Source organism: Enhydra lutris, unplaced genomic scaffold (assembly GCF_002288905.1).
Source record: "Enhydra lutris kenyoni isolate GAN:26980312 unplaced genomic scaffold, ASM228890v2 scaffoldscaffold60, whole genome shotgun sequence".
In the NCBI taxonomy this organism is placed as follows: domain Eukaryota; kingdom Metazoa; phylum Chordata; class Mammalia; order Carnivora; family Mustelidae; genus Enhydra; species Enhydra lutris.
In genome coordinates this window covers 10,414,406-10,430,628 of record NW_019154144.1, presented here as the reverse complement: position 1 = coordinate 10,430,628, position 16,223 = coordinate 10,414,406, and the positions used below count along the sequence as shown (strand labels likewise).

Sequence of the window (16,223 nt, the reverse complement as noted above, 5' to 3'; positions counted from 1 at the left end):
TATTTATATGAAAGAAAATGAAAATGGATCCCTGCACTACACGATGCACAAAAAGCTGCTCTATGTGGATTAAACACTTAAAAGAGAAAAGAACTCTAAAAGATTTCAAAGAAAATACAGAATATCCTGTCTTAAGGATATCCTGTCTTCCATAGAAAAGAATAGCTTTTTATGCAAGACAAAGCAGACACTAAGTATATTGAAGCTTCCCATATTTGATATCAAAGGCATCATTAAAAAGGTGAAAAGATAAGCTACAATGGGGAGAATTATATTTGCCCTTCATGTAACTGTCAAGCACATATATATATACACATATATATACATTATATATATATATAATATACATATTAAAAATAGATGCAAGTGTATATATATAGACTATACACAATCAGTATAAAAAATAAAAAGCACAAAACACTAAGTGCAATACAGGGAGGAGAAAACATGAATTGTAAACAGCCCTGTGAAAATTGCTCAGCTTTATTAAAATTCAGGAAAATCTGGGGTGCCTGGGTGGCTCAGGGGGTTAAAGCCTCTGCCTTCGGCTTGGGTCATGATCCCAGGGTCCTGGGATTGAGCCCCGCATCAGGCTTTCTGCTCAGCAGGGAGCCTGCTTCCCTTTCTCGCTCTCTCTGCCTGCCTCTTTTCCTACTTGTGTTCTCTGTCAAATAAATAAAAAATCTAAAAAAAAAAATTTTTTTTTCAGGAAAATATAAATTCAGATTATATTGAAATACTATTTTACACCCACTCAGTTGTCAAATATTAAAAGCTCCAACACTATCAAGTGCTTCAAGGATGTGGAACACAGGCAATACTTGAGAGCAGTACAGGGCTAGTGGAAGATTCCGTTGATAACAAACCACTTGAAAACAATCAAAATCCTGTTTACAACAGTCCTGTAAAGTTGAACATAAATTCTGACAATTCCATTTCTGAATGTGCACACGTTGATTTTAGGTACTGAAGAATCTTGCATATATATGCACCAGGACATATGTACAAAAAGATTCATGGTAGCATGATTTGGTAACAGCAAAAACTTTTAAATATCTAGATAAGTCAGTGCATGGGGGCCTGTTTGTCATGTGTGAGGTACACTCAAAATGACCAAACAGTTGCCTCAAGCAGCAACGTGGACGAACCTTAAAAACAATATGGAGCCACAAAGGTAATCACAGGAGACTACATGTGTATTTTTACATGGTCAAAGCAGATAAAGCTAAGTGATACATTGTTTCAAGATCTATACATACATTGTAGGGGCACATGGGTGGCTCAATTGGTTAAGTGTCTGCCTTCGGCTCAGGTCATGATCCCAGGGTCCTGGGATGGAATCCTGTGTGGGGCTGTCAGTTCAGTGGGAAGTCTGCTTCTCTCTCTTCCCCCTGCTTCTTCCCCCTTTTCCATGCTCTCTGTCTCAAATAAATATATAAAATCTTTTAAAATATTTAATTAATTAATTTTTAAAAGATACATACATTTATGATTTAAAAAAACTGTTTTAAACCCCAGAGAATAATCAGCACAATTATGGATTGTGGTTATGGGGAGGTACGATAAGTCTTGTGAAGGATACTCAAATAGCTTTAATGGTGTTGGTTGTATTCTAGTTCTGAGGTTGGACGGTATATGCATTGTTCATTTCATTTAATAAACACATACACATTATATACTTATATGCATTGTATGTATTATTTCACATGCATCATCAAAATTTCCATAATAAAAATGTCTGTTTAATAGAATGTTTTCTAATGGACTGATTATTTCATTGATGGGGGATACACTTAGGTAGAGAGATTTCATCAGCTGATAGTTGAAAATATTTATTATTCTGGAGTGGAGTCTAGGTCGAACTGGCAGTTTAGGGAGTTATCACTATAATATCCATACAGATCTGTGGACTTAAATTGTTATTTAAGAAGGTGGAAATTCAAGAATTGGATAAATGAGAAGGAATAAAATAGAATGGATGGTACACATCGGTGAAAAGTTAATGAAATCAGAGAACTTCATCATTTAAAGAAAGGGGAACGTTTTCCTAAGGTAGCGGCAAATGTCCTAGAACGTATGTGTGCATCTTAGCAAGAAATGAAATGATGGCGGATGACAGGTGGTGGGAGAGGTTTCCTGAAACCAGAAGCTTAGAGAAGGAGAAAGGTCTGAGGCTAGAACGAATTGTTTCAAGAAGGCACTGGTACCCTAAGATGAACATTCAGGGCAAATCAAATATACATCTTTAGGGACAACATCCTGTAGGTCAGGAGTGGGAATAGAATTAGGACTTCTAAAATCACAATTGTCCTAAAACAAACAAACAAAAACAAAAAGCTGTCCTCATTTCCGGACCTTGCCCTAATTCAGTCATTGATAGAATGAAAATACAGAAACACAGAAAAACTTTCATTGGGAGCACATTCTAGCACTTGGTGATCTGCTTTATTTCCCCCATGACAGAGGGGAGAAAATTCCACTAACGTGGCTCACGGTGATTTCTATTTTACACAAAGGAGGAGGAAAGGTTGCAAATGATCCCGTGTTTCATTCACCTCCTGAACCCCCCAGCTGTTCCAGGCATTCCGTCCTCGTTGAAAGCATTCTTGCTTTCTAGGCTGAGATCTCGGGACATTTTGCAGGAAGAAGAAAAACAGTTGCTTAGTCATCTTCCACAGGGAGGCATTTGTGGCAAGTGTCCCGAAGGCTCTTGCCAGCCACCACCAGGGAACAATTATTGTTCTGTTGTTTTGAACCTTGCGCCTAAGCGGTATCCAGCTAATATTAAGGGGACTTGTATCTAGAAATGAGCTAAAGCAGTATTTCCAAAATATTTTGCTGCATGACTGGAGGGTCATCCGATTCAGAGGAAAAAGGGGCTTCCTGTTCCAGGCAAAGATTGTCTATGACCTTGTCCCAAGAAATAATGGGCATAGGAAGTTCTCCTGTTGCTCTTTTCCATGTGAGGTTAGTCCCAAAGTTATGATGACCTGGTGCTGAAGCAGAGATCCTGCAGGAAGAAACAGAACAGAATGAAAGAACTACAGGGCAGAAGCAGGAATGGCCCTCAAGTTTGCAAATTTGCAGGAAACTGGAGAGATGTTAGACAAAGGTGACGAATGTTTTGAGATACTGGACCAATCACTAATCCATCTTCCATGTGCTTGACACAAGGATGAAAAGAGACATAGTGTGAAAATTGACCCAGCATTCTCATGTTAGAAAGAAGATCGCTGAGTCCTGAGAAACACAGTTCAGCTCTCATTCACAGTAATCATGGTTACCATTTATTAATGCCGGTCACGATTCTGCGTACTTTACATGTAATGTTTCATATACTGCTCACTCAGACAACTCTGCTAGAGACTTCATCATGCCCATTTCACAGATGAAAAAAAACAGAACATGAAGAGGAACTAAATAAGTTACATGATGTCCCACGTTGGCAGGCAGTGTGAACCCAGGACCCATTTTCTTACCCACTATGCCCGTGGCATGGTTTCCACATCGAGCCACAGCCAAGGATGTACGCCAACAATGCAGAGGAAAGTATTCTAAAGTAGACAATCCCTGACTCGGTGCATACACATGCATCTGTTTTAATCTGAGTTTCTTGTCCCCAGCCTCCTTTCCCAAAGTTCTAATATTCCATATTAATTCTTATAATTACAAACTGTGGATGACAGCCTTGGTTATTACTGTAATTTGAGTTTGTAGAGAATGCAGTTAAGAGTATCAATTAGTTGGCAAGTGTAACCCCCAATCTGGGAGATTTTTAAAGATGAAGTTGATGAGAAGAAAGAGACTAGATGGTCGGGGGAAGAAAGACCGGCAAGACAGGATGACCTGGGAAAGATCTGAGTTGGCTTTGGGTTGTGTTGCTTCCACACCGAGGAAAACAAAGTATTATTTGGAATAGTGATAGGAGAGAGATGACCATCATTCAAGTAGAATATCTGTCCTCTCCATGGTAGAGTAACAGCTAAATTATCTTTGGCTGGAAGGGGTCTGATGAAGGAAGGACTCCTGGGACAGGAGCCTGGGGATCTGGATTCGAGAAGGAGCTTTGGCACTTGTGAGCTGTTATCTTTGACAAATCACTTATTCATTCATTCAACCGTATCTTTTGGGCAGCAGAGATGAGCCTGCACTGTTCTAATGCTGCAGGTGCCGTGGCGAAAGCAGCACAACTAATCACATCTCTTATGGAAGCTGTCACGTATGTCAGGGCTCAGAAAATGCTTTCTGTAGAGGGAGAGATAGGAAATGTTTTAGGCGTGGCAGGCTGTATGGTCTCTATAGCAGATGTTCAACTATGCAGGTCTGGTAGGGAAGTGACCACAGAGAACACAGAAACAAATGGCTAGGACTGCGTACCAGTGACACATTTATGAAGATAGGTGGCAGACCAGGTTCAGCTAGCAGGCGGTAGTTAGCCAACCCCTTTTCTAGAGGCCAAGTAATTATGCCTATGGTAACATGTGTCAAGGCTCTGTGGCACAGAGGACACAGATAGCTTTAGTGGTATTCATGGAGGCCAACGGGGCTGTTGCTCAGTGAGTGAGGGGATTATCATATGAGTGGGACTGGAAAGGGACTAGCAGGGTCTCTGGGGACACTTCAGGTTTTCCTCTTTGTCATGCTAATGATTGGTGGTCATGGGATTATTTTAAGCAGGATGGCTACATGATTAGATTCAGGTTTTAGAAGATTACTCACTGCAGTGTAGAGATTGAATTGAATGAAATCTTGTTATCTGCAGCATAAGGATAGATATACTTGCCCTGTGTATCCACAGTTCACTGTGGTGAGCAAATCACTGTGTGATTTATACAATGAGTTATAAAATATAAATGATGTAGGGAATTATTTAGAGATATTTTATAGGAAACAATGCCATCAGAAGGTCATGTTCTTTTGAATTTTCTCTAGGAACAAAGGCAGTCTAAACTCATGAAAAAAAAATCCTTTTGTTTGTCTTAACAGGCTTCCTTCACCAGGGAAACTGCTCCTTGGGGTGCTCATGAAAGGAAAGGAACTCTCACTTGCTCATTCCTTCTCTCTCCTTGTCCTCTCTCCTAAGCACCTGGAGCCCAGGCCTGGCTCCAAACCCATGAAAATTGCCCAAGTGTAAAATCTTCTCAAGAATGAGATGGATCCTGGGGCGAATTCCCCTCAGAAACAGGATAAAGAGAATTTAGTGGGTAAGTTCCTCTTTTCTGCCCTAAGTTTGTTTTAGGTATATTAAGTGAAGCAAGAGCCCTGGCAATTCTGAGAGTTACAAAGTAGCTGTGAGGGGGATTAATCCATATCGGGATTGGCTTCATTCGGTTAGAGCCCGGGATTTTGGATTCATTGCTTTTTGTGGCTTTATTGGCTTCCTAAACAGCAATCTGTAATTTGCTCTTTTCTGCAGTGTTAGACAGAATTTGTATTTATTTTTGCATTCTTTTTTTTGGGTATTACATAGCAAAAACATGTTAAACAGGCTGAAATGTATCCATTTTCAAATATCATCAGATTATGCTATGATTAAAAAGAAAAGTTGACTTGAGCTGCATTATGTCTGATACCTGGAGAAAAGTTGAGGAAAATAAAACTTGTCCCATAAGTACTAGCTACTACCTTGAATGGCACGTCTGGATTATGAAGCATTTTGCCTGTATTATGTTTTTAAATCCTACAATAATTCTGAGGTAGATTCTCATCTAATCTCATTTTATGAAGGAGGAAACTGAGTCTTGGAGGGTTTAAAAACTTGTTAAAGTTCCAGAAAGTGATAATAATGATGATGATACATGGGGGGAGGGGAGAGAGGTTTAACCCATGCTCTCTATTGCTTATGTTGCCAAAGAAGTCACAGAGATAGAGAACACACTTGGCTATCAGTTTGTTAAAGAAAACGTATACATTTAGAGATATTTGCCTAAACTGATATGCGCGAAGCAGCAAATATCCCTTAGAAGTCTGAGTGGGAGGTCTCTCCGAAGTACCTTCCATTAGCTTTTTAAACAAGGAGTTTCATGAGACATTTTAGCTTGCATTTAACAAGCGAAGACCTGACTGGACCTTTATCCGTGAGATAAACTGTCCATGGGGTTACTTGGTTTTGACTTTTTAATATAATGAAAAAAGCCTGTGCTACCACAGTGCAAACAAAAATGGAACATAGTGGTTGCAACTTCTGAATTCATGTGGTTTTGGCAATTTCTGAGAGATACAGGATCAGTCATTCTTCAGAGATTTGTGGGATGAGTTTGCCCTTGCCTTTCTCCATCTCGGACACATTAACAAGACAACATTATCTAGTGCTGCAAGCTGTGCAGAAATTTCCACTCACAAATGTTGGGAGGATTAAATGAATAACTCAGTCCTTGTTATCAACTCCAGCAGGAGACTTCTGTGTACCGTGCTGTTGGCTTCAGGCAGAAGCTTTTGGAAACCACTAGCGTGCCTCTCTTCCCAACTCCAAGTTCAGTGATATCACAAGAGCAGATCAGACCTATAGAGTGCTATAAATTAGGATCTACCCCCCCCAGTTGTTAAACATTCACTCATGTAAATGAGTAGGGCAACACTCCTCATTAGCCTTTGACTTCTCTTGCACTCCTTTTTTTTCTTTAAAGTGAAGTTAATTGGAATCTTAATCATCCAAATCTTAGAATTTCTTCTCAACATTGATATGCAAAAAAAAAAAAAAAAATCTTCCCAGGGGGTTTTTTAAAAACACAGATTTTGGGTTCTTATCTCTGGAAGCCAGATACTCTTGTTTTGGGATGGACTTGAGATTTTTCATCCAAGTAAGTTGCAAGCTGGTGACATTGCCAATCTGAGAGCACACTTTGAGAAGCACAGTACTTCTTTTTAGCTGTTCTGTGTTTTCGCTGAAAATCGTTCCCTGATGCAAGCTGGGTGCACATTTCAGAGAACTAGGCAGGAGGGAAGATGATTTTCAGGTGATGAAAAGATAGTATTTACCAGGAGGGTTTCACTTTAGATTTTATGTTTGACACTTAAAATCCTTCATTCTGTGGGGAAAGAACCAGGAAGTTGTGGAGACTGTACTTTACCAACAGTGCTCCATAGGATGGGAAGTGAATAGAAAGAGGGAAGAACTTTTAACACTACAACCCCAGACCCATGCCCAGGGAAGGTGATTGTTTTCACTCCACACACCTTTTGTTTTTCCCCTGGGCATCCTCCAGTCTTTCTTGCTCTGGAAATACAAAGGACTTTTTTTTTTCTTTTTTTACTTGATGTGATTAATTTTTTATTTAAAAAATTCCCTTTAATAGTATAAAGGTTTCAAAAATTAAGAGAACTTAGAACACTATTGTTGGGGAGGAAACTTTTCCCGTTACCCTTCAAAGATTCTTCTGCCTGGGCTCAGAATTAAATTGACATGAGACTGATTAACAGGAGATAATCAAATTTAACTTTGTACAGACAGGAACGCCACATACCTAAGAGGTCCTAAAAACAGAAATGTCAAATGAGGTATATATGCCATCCTGAGCTAAGGAATGGGCTGGGGGCCTGAGGTTCAAATGGAAGAAGGGCAATTCACAGAGTAATAAGAAGACCAGATGTTTGGTTATTAGAAGTTTGCTCCGCCATATAGATGGGTCAATTACAAAAAATTCATCTCTGGTAAGAACTCTCATTCTGGGAAAAACCTCCAATTTAACTTCTTCTAGGTAGAGAAGAGGGGAGAAAATTTTCTCTTGAGCCCACTGGGTCTTGATTTCAGCTCCAAATAGTCACCTGCCAAAATGACACACTTTTGAGAACACTTGTTCTGACTCCTTCAGTATAAATCATATTTCCACCACTCAGAATTAACCACTGCTAATATTTTGGTCAGTTTCTTCCAATTTCTTCCAATATATTTGGATATTCTTCCAGTTTGGAAATATGTTTCCAATATTTCTTCCAATATTTTTTCTTTGCATGTGTTTTGTGCTAATTGAGATCATATTGTTCTTAGAATTTTGCATTCTTCTGCTTTTTTCTCTTAACATCATACCATCGTAATTTCTGGGTTTTCACCAATTAAAAAACACATATTCACAATATGATATTGTGTAGGTACGTCATGGTTTGCTTAATTATCTCCCCATTGTACTTTCAGAGTGTTTTTATTTACCACTGTCATAAATAATACTATCATGAGACTAGACATACATCTTAAGAACAAGTGTTTGTTGTTGCTATTGGTAATGCTGTTATTTCATACAGAAAAGGGAGGCTGAAGAGGGACAAACCTGATGCAGGCATAAAAGAGGGAAAATGTTTTCTGTACCCTTTTAGATTCTTTAGCCTGGTCTACTAATTAAGTAGACACAAGGAAGATTAACAAGAGAAAAAATGAATTATAATGTTATACATACATGAACCTTGACAGACACGAGAGGCTCTAAGACAGTAGGTGATTGAGCTGATGTCCCATCCTGACCTAAGAATAATGGGACGGTGGTTTGGGGCTTCATAAAGGAGGAAGACACACAGAAAGATGAGAAGAGCAAAATTTTGGTAAACAAATGTTTGTCATACCAGTCAGAAACAGTGGGACCCACAAAGGAATTCTGTTCCTGCCCATCTCCCCCCTAGTTTACCGTACTCTTGGTAATTATCCCTGGTGAGAGCTTTCTTCCTGGACCAGGCCCTGTATCTAAATTCTTAGAGGCAGTTAAGGGGGAAGTAAAAAGCTCTTCTTGAGTCTTTTGGGTCTTCTGTGGCTTCAGTTCAGAATCATTCACAGGTCAATGTGGAACAATTTGGGGGAGACTTGTTCTGGACTCCTTCACAAGGAAAAGAGTTTCTCTATTTTCTTCTCATAATGGTACATGGGTACAGTGAGGCAGTAGCATGTAGGAGAAAATGTGAGGACATATGGGTTCTGAGTTTAATTGACTCTCTTGAGAGTAAACAGAGTCTCTCCTGCTCAAGGCTACCACGTCTCCTCCAGGCAGGACATTGTCCCTGTCCACAGGATGGCTTTGTTGAAGGTTTTCTATTCTCTCTGTCCTCTCTCTGAGAATGCAGAGCAAATAGTGAGATTTCCATCCTCAATACTAGCCTGATCTTACATCCCGTGGTCTTTATTTGAATTATCTATTGAAGTATAAGATACATATAAACACATGCACAAGTTTTAAGAGTTTCTCTTGAGAGACTGAATATACGAATAGAAAACGGCTGGACCATATATAAGAACAGAACTCAGTTGGGGAGTTTGGGCAGCCCATCCCCCAAAACAACCCCTTTGTCTGCAAGAACCAGCCCAGGAAGCCAGCCTACTATAAGTCAGTCTTACAAGAAGCCAGATTGTTATCTCTGTGACAATTCAGGAAGCTAAACAATAATTTTTGCAACTTTTGGTCCCCAAAGGCCAGGACTTGATAAGTAACTGACAGCTCCTTGGTTTTCTGTCCCTGCTCCCAATTTAGGACCCACTAAAGAAAGCCAGATATGCACCCTAACCAATCACACAGCATGCCCCGCCTTCAGTCAGCCCACCTACCGCTTCCCCAATCAGGCACACCTGAAGCCTTCCCCTTTCTCCACCCCTTTTTTTTTTTTTTTTAAGATTTTATTTATTTATTTGACAGACGGAGATTACAAGTAGGCAGAGAGGCAGTCAGAGAGAGGAGGAAGCAGGTTCCCCGCTGAGCAGAGAGCCTGATGCAGGGCTCGATCCCAGGACCCTGGGATCATGACCTGAGCCAAAGGCAGAGGCTTTAACCCACTGAGCCACCCAGGCGCCCCCTCCCTTTCTCCACCTTAAAGCTCTCCTGCTCCTCTGCCTGCCTTTGAGTCTCTGCCAAAACACAAATGACAGAGACTGACTCTTCCGCCATATAGCATGCTCTGGATAAAGAGCCTTAGCTTTTCGCATTTGGTTGGTCTTTATTTCCAGAGCCTCTATACATGTAAGCCTAGGTAATCACCACCCTGATCAAGATAAGGAAAATATACAGCACGCCTGAAGACTTCCTCATGCCTTCCTCCATAATACCCAACCACCAATAACCTCTCTGACTAGACACAGCTACTACTGTGACTGCAAATGTAATCAATTAGTTTTGCTTGTCCTTGAATGGAATGACACAAAATAGATGAGATCATGCAGTGTATAGTCTTATACATGGAATCCTAAGCAGGTACTCTTGGGTCTGGCTTATCTTCCCTGATATTTTGTTTATGAGATCCGTCCACATTTTGCATATGGCAGTAGCCTTGTCTTTCTTCTTTCTGGGTAGTACGCCTTTGGATGAGTATACCGCAACTTTATTTATTCACTTTATTGTTGAGGGATTTGGGTGGCTCTCCATTTCCAGAATTTTATGAATAAAATCACAAGGACCATTCTCGAATGGGTTTTCACTGTCATCACCGCTCATTTCTGTCAGGTATTCCTGAGAAGTGGAAGACTGAGAGGTAGACAAGGGTGTGCTTCGCTTCAGGAGATACTCTCAAACCGTTTCTCAAGATGATTGTGTCAGTTTGCATGAGGGCTCAGGTCGCTCCACAACTTTGCAAAAATGTGATATTGTGGGTCTTTAATGTTTGCCATTCTGGAAGCTGTGGATTATGATCCCATTGTAGTTATAGACATCATTGGATTTTGGTGTTTTGAAACAATGTCCTAGTACCTCAAACTCTATTTCTGCTTAGAGAAGAAATAGCTATTTTACAGTAACACAGATCTGGGGGCAAGGATTGTATGTAGTGTTGCTCTCACAATTAAATACTATTGACCAAGCCAAAATAAGAAATAAGGAGCCAAGTCACCCAGCCTGTTTTATGTACTAATATTCATTTCCACCATTAGCGCCGTATTTGTGGGGCTAGCCTCACACAAGTTACGAACCTTGCTTTGAGTGTTTACACCTAGACCTAGAGGGCATTTAAGTTTCCTCTGTGCTATGGGCTGTAGCTAGGTGCTGGGAACAAAGCCCCAGAGGCATGTGAAACTTAGTCTTGTCTCACTGCCGGAGTCATTCAAGGCAGATTGGGATGTCTGCCAATTGGTGGAACTTCTAGGTCCCACTTTACTCAAAGAGAGATTGAGATGTTGATGACAAGACTAACCAGATTTTTCTGGCTGCAGAATGAAGGGCCGGGCTTGCTTATCCCTGAAGTCCTTTCAGCCAAAGCCCCAGGGTCCTTCTCTCCAGCATCAGCAGCGTGGGCTGGGTTCTGTGCTAATTTATTTGAGCTCGCCCTTGTCTTTCCAGACTGAAAGAAACGTGTTGACTAGACTTCGCCCCGTTCTTTGTCCCAGCCACATACAGGAGGGAATCCCCACTTTTTTGCCTAGAAGGCAGCACAGCAGAGACCCAAGGGTATTATTACACCTGCCCTTATGGTCTCTTTCCTGCTAGACGTGAACCTTTGTTGGGAAGTTCCCCATCTTATTCTCCGTTGTCTCCTCAGTTACAGCACCGTGCCTGGTGGAGAACTGGCAAAAGACGGTCAAATGGATGCATGGGAGATCGGGAGCAGCTTGTTGGGGTGGCAAAATCCAGTTCTCAGCTGGGAAGTAAGCGGACGGTGGTGACCGTATGGTATTGTGACAGTTACTCCCAGAAAATACACAGCCATGGACTGGGAGAAAGCAGGAGGTGATTAGGTGTGCCAAGGGCTTGCGGTTTAGTGCAGAGGCTGTGGGGCCCCTTCCCTCGGCCACCCCCTCAGCCTCCAGGGAAGGCTCCTGCAGCAGCCTCGTGGAGGCTGAAGTAGAGGTCGTATGGGAGGTTTCTGAGGAGGCTTTGGGACATAGTCCCTGCATATCTTTTCAGATCCTGGGCTCATGGAGCGGGGAGGCTGAGAGATTGCCTCTGCCGGCAGCCACACGCAGCCAGCTCACAAGGCTGGTGGCAGGGCCCTGCAGGGAGCGACTGCACTCACAGCCCCACTTGAACGGCAGCTAATGACACCCCCAGGCTCCACAATTCTCAATTCTCCTGATGCGGAGGCAGTGGCCCGGGTGATTCTAATGCTCAGGTGTGAATCTTGGAAGGTGAATCAGGTCCACATCTCTTGTCTCCCTCTGCGCCGTTAGTACCTAACAAAGCCTCACTCACAGCTCCTGCGGCAAGGCAAGGACTTGATGGGGCTCTGGCGGTGCGCCTACGGGTCGGGTGGTGGGGGGTGCTTCTCTGCCAAGAACACTTGCTAACGTAGCTTGGTGTCCAGATTGTAGCTAGTCTGGAAATTTCTCGAGCTTGCTCAGGGCATAAAGCGTAACTGGGATCTTGTTGGAGTCCCAGCAGCTTTTGTGGGCTGCACTGCTAAAGTCACAGCTCAGGGAACCCCCAAGGATCCTGAATCCCAATGATTGCAACTGCAGCTGTGAACTGCAGCAGGGAACTACACCCCAGGGGGCCGGAAATGTGCTGCCGGCTCAACTCATTCACCGGGACTCCAGGAAAGCACGTCTGGTCCCAGGGAGGCTTGTACAAGCCTATCATTGCAGCCTTGCTGGTAGGTGCAGAACTGCAAGCAACTGTAATGTCCAGTAGCTACATAAACAGACACAAGTTTGGGATGGACCCATGTGCGACAATTAAGAAGAAGGAGGTGGATCTGCATATACTGGCATGGAAATATCTCTAAGATACATTCGGTTTTTTTACAAAGTAGAAGTGTTGGAGCACCTGGGGGGCTCAGTTGGTGAAGAGGCTGCCTTCAGCTTGGGCATGATCTCAGGGTCCTGGGATGGAGCTGCGCACCCCCCCCCTCCTGTCGGTGGTCTCCTTGTTCAGCAGGGAGCGTCCTCCCCCCTCTGCCACTCCCCTGTGTTTGTACTCTCTCTCACACTCTCTTTCTCTCAAATAAATAAATAAAATCTTAAAAATAAATAAATACAAACAAAAAAGTTGGAGTGTTAGTGTGGCACCGTAGCTCACCAGATCTATGAATCTAAGCCAAGTGTTTTCTAAGGATAGACATATGTATGTAAATACATAGGAATGGGTCTATCAGGAAACACGCCAAATCAATAATAATGGGATCTCTCTAGATAAAAGTGGACTAAGGAGAAGATGGTCAGGGGGACTTCAGTTTCATCTGTACCGCTTTGATTTTTTTTTTTTTTTTTTTTTTTGGTACGATGAGAATGTTTATATATAGGCTGTATCATTACAGTGGTTAAATAAGCATGAATAAACAAAATGCAACAAAGATTCTATTAAAATGCACAAAATGTTTTTTTTATTCTGCGTAATGATAGTCCAATCCACCTCACTGCGGTCCAAGGTTTTGGAAGGTGGTATTTTAAAAATGTAAACTTTGAATATGCAGGTAAGTCCTTATTGCCATTGGGTATATCTTTACGTGTATTTAGAACCCATTAAAGGACATTTGCACAAAGAGTTTTTAATACTACATGTGTATCTAAAACGTAGATAATTCCCATCTTGGGGCTGCACTAACTGAGAAAGTACTTGCTGGGTACTGGTACCAAGCACTGGGCAGTCGGCATAGTGTCCCAGTGGGCTATTGACAGGAGTGCGGTTTGGCGTGAACTCGTTGAAGAGCACTTAACCACCTAACAAAATTGTAAATACTAATGTCTTTGATCTAACACTTTCCCTGCCTGGCATTTACCCTACATGGGTGTACAAAAACACGTATTTAAGAGCACTCATCGCAGCATTATTTTAAGAGCAGAATCCTAGAACCCTCCTGAATGTTTTTAAACTTATGATGTGGGCACTGATGAGTCAGCAGCAGTGAGTGAGGCTGGATATGAGGTGGTATCAGTTCGACCTAGCGCCCTCTGCAGTTGGCTAGGGGAATGGCAGCGATAAGCCTGCGTCTAACGCGAACAATAAAGGGGATGGTTGGGCATTAAGGGGTCTAGAGGTAGCATAAGGTGTTTGTGGAATTATCTCGGTGAAGATATCTAGTACATACAGTTAATTCGGGTGCTTGTGTGGAGAATATGAATCAGTTGGAGGAAGTGTGGAGCGAGGGTGGGGGGCAGTTGTCAAGAAGAGGAGAAAAGAAGGAATGAGAATTAAAAAGAAATTGGAATAGTGATTAAAGAATAAAATAAGAATAAAAGGGTCAGGGGCGCCTGGGTGGCTCAGTGGGTTAAAGCCTCTGCCTTCGGTTCAGGTCATGATCCCAGAGTCCTGGGATCGGCCCGCAGCATCGGGCTCTCTGCTCAGCAGGGAGCCTGCCTCCCCCTCTCTCTCTGCCTGCCTCTCTGCCTACTTGTGATCCCTGTCTGTCAAATAAAAAAAAGAAAAGAAAAGAATAAAAGGGTCAGCCAGACTTGTGTGTTCTACAAACCAGAGTTCTAAGACTTGACAAATTGTCTAATGGAAGTGATTAAAGCTACGAAGTTTCAGGTGATTGAAATACGATTTGAACTTAGCATTGCAGGGCAATATTCTTTAAACCAAAATGCCCCTCTTATCATAATGTGTGATTAGCAAAAAGACATCTGATGTAATGAACCAATGTAAAAAATTCCTTGAAAAGTCAGAAACATCAAATATCAGTGTCTGACAAGTCCCTGTAATATCTGTATGGGAATAAAGATAGTAATATGCATTTATTAATGTAGATATGAATGTATGGAGCAAGTGCCATATAAAAATAATCTCATATAGTCCTTGTCAAATCCTTCAGGGTAGTTGACTTCTATCCCCATCTTACAGATGGAGAAATGGAGGCTCAGAAAGATTGAGCAGCTTACCCAAAGCCACAGCTTTGATAGGTAAGAGAGCTCTCATAGAAATTCATACCTACAGGCTCTTCAAAACATTTTCCCAGCCATACTGTCACCCTTTGATACTAGTACCAACTCTCTACCTCAGAGGTTGTCTTGCTTTCCAACCTGGAGAATCCTGGGCGCCCAGGAATGTGTCTTTTAAAATGGTCCTTTAATGATTCCGATGGAGCTAGTCCATGAATTATACACTGGGTAACATGTTTTATGTGTTTTGAGGGTAATAAACCATGTCTGTCCTACTAAATGTCATGGTAATTGTTATTATTGATTGCTATGAGACTTTTTTGGAAGGGACAGGTCAATTTCAATCTAAAACCCTCAATAAATAGTGTGTGTGTGTGTGTGTGTGTGTGTGTGTGTGTGTGTGTGTGTATGCGTACGCACGTGTGTGTCTTTACTGCATTTGCCGGTGTGCATGGGTTTTGATCTCCTCAGTGCCACCCGGCCTGGCCAGCACTCTGGATAGTAGCTTTACTCATGTGGCTGAATGGGTTTTCTAAGAACCATGTAAGTTACAGGCTTGTTTCGTCCTCATTTCTTAGGCATCAGCAGTAAAGGGCTTGGTGTATGTGGCTGGATCCTGTTTTCCCTTTCTTTGCTGCTGATGATCATTACCTTCCCCATCTCCATATGGATGTGCTTGAAGGTAACACCCTGGGAAATAAATTGGGCTCTCTCTATGAGCTGATGAACCATTAGGACTAAATGCTCTCCCTTAATCTCTTAGATCATTAAGGAGTATGAACGTGCTGTTGTATTCCGACTGGGACGCATCCAAGCTGACAAAGCCAGAGGGCCAGGTAGGACACTGTGGCTGCCCCTGACAAGGATCATGGGCACCTAATACTTCACTGTTGCCCCCGAAATTTTCCCTGGCAGCCTCTCTTGAGAAGCAAAGAAAAGGCACCTGGGGCCCTTGCCTGTCTGTACAATGGAAAAAAGATGTTCTGTTATGCAAGTGAACAGGCATGACCACTAGACCAATAGTTTGAGAGGTTGGAAATCCAGCCCTGTTTCCCAGCATTCCCTCCAAGAGATTCAGTTTACAGGATCAAAGTGTGGCTCTGTTGGATTGGCCGGACATCACTTATTACCATGACCACTGAACGAATGACAGAAGAATGAAGGGAGGGAGTAAGTGGCCAAGACAGATGATTAAGTTATTCAGGGAGAGTATTCCGGGAGCTGGGTTTTGATCCTCACTCTTTGAAAAGAGCTAATGGAGGGGCACCTGGGTCGCTCAGTGGGTTAAGCCTCTGCCTTCAGCTCAGGTCATGATCTCAGGGTCCTGGGATCAAGCCCCACATCAGGCTCTCTGCTCAGCGGGGAGCCTGCTTCCCTGTCTCTCTCTGCCTGCCTCTCTGACTACTTGTTATCTCTATCTGTTAAATAAATAAATAAAATCTTAAAAAAAAAGAAAGAAAGAAAGAAGGAAAGAAAGAAAGAAAGAAAGAAAGAAAGAAAGAAAGAAAAG

The 16,223-nt window shown here is 42.2% G+C and overlaps 1 protein-coding gene across 1 annotated transcript in view; it reads left to right on the top strand.

Annotated features, from left to right (window-relative positions):
* Window positions 1–5,152: 5,152 nt before the first annotated feature.
* The window catches only part of LOC111158577 (stomatin like 3), an 18,909-nt gene continuing 7,838 nt past the window's right edge, over window positions 5,153–16,223 (top strand). Inside the window, exons 1-3 of the mRNA XM_022520698.1 lie at window positions 5,153–5,204; window positions 15,292–15,395; window positions 15,477–15,549. Coding sequence (XP_022376406.1) covers window positions 5,153–5,204; window positions 15,292–15,395; window positions 15,477–15,549 — 229 coding nt within the window. The remainder of the gene's footprint in view (window positions 5,205–15,291; window positions 15,396–15,476; window positions 15,550–16,223) is intronic.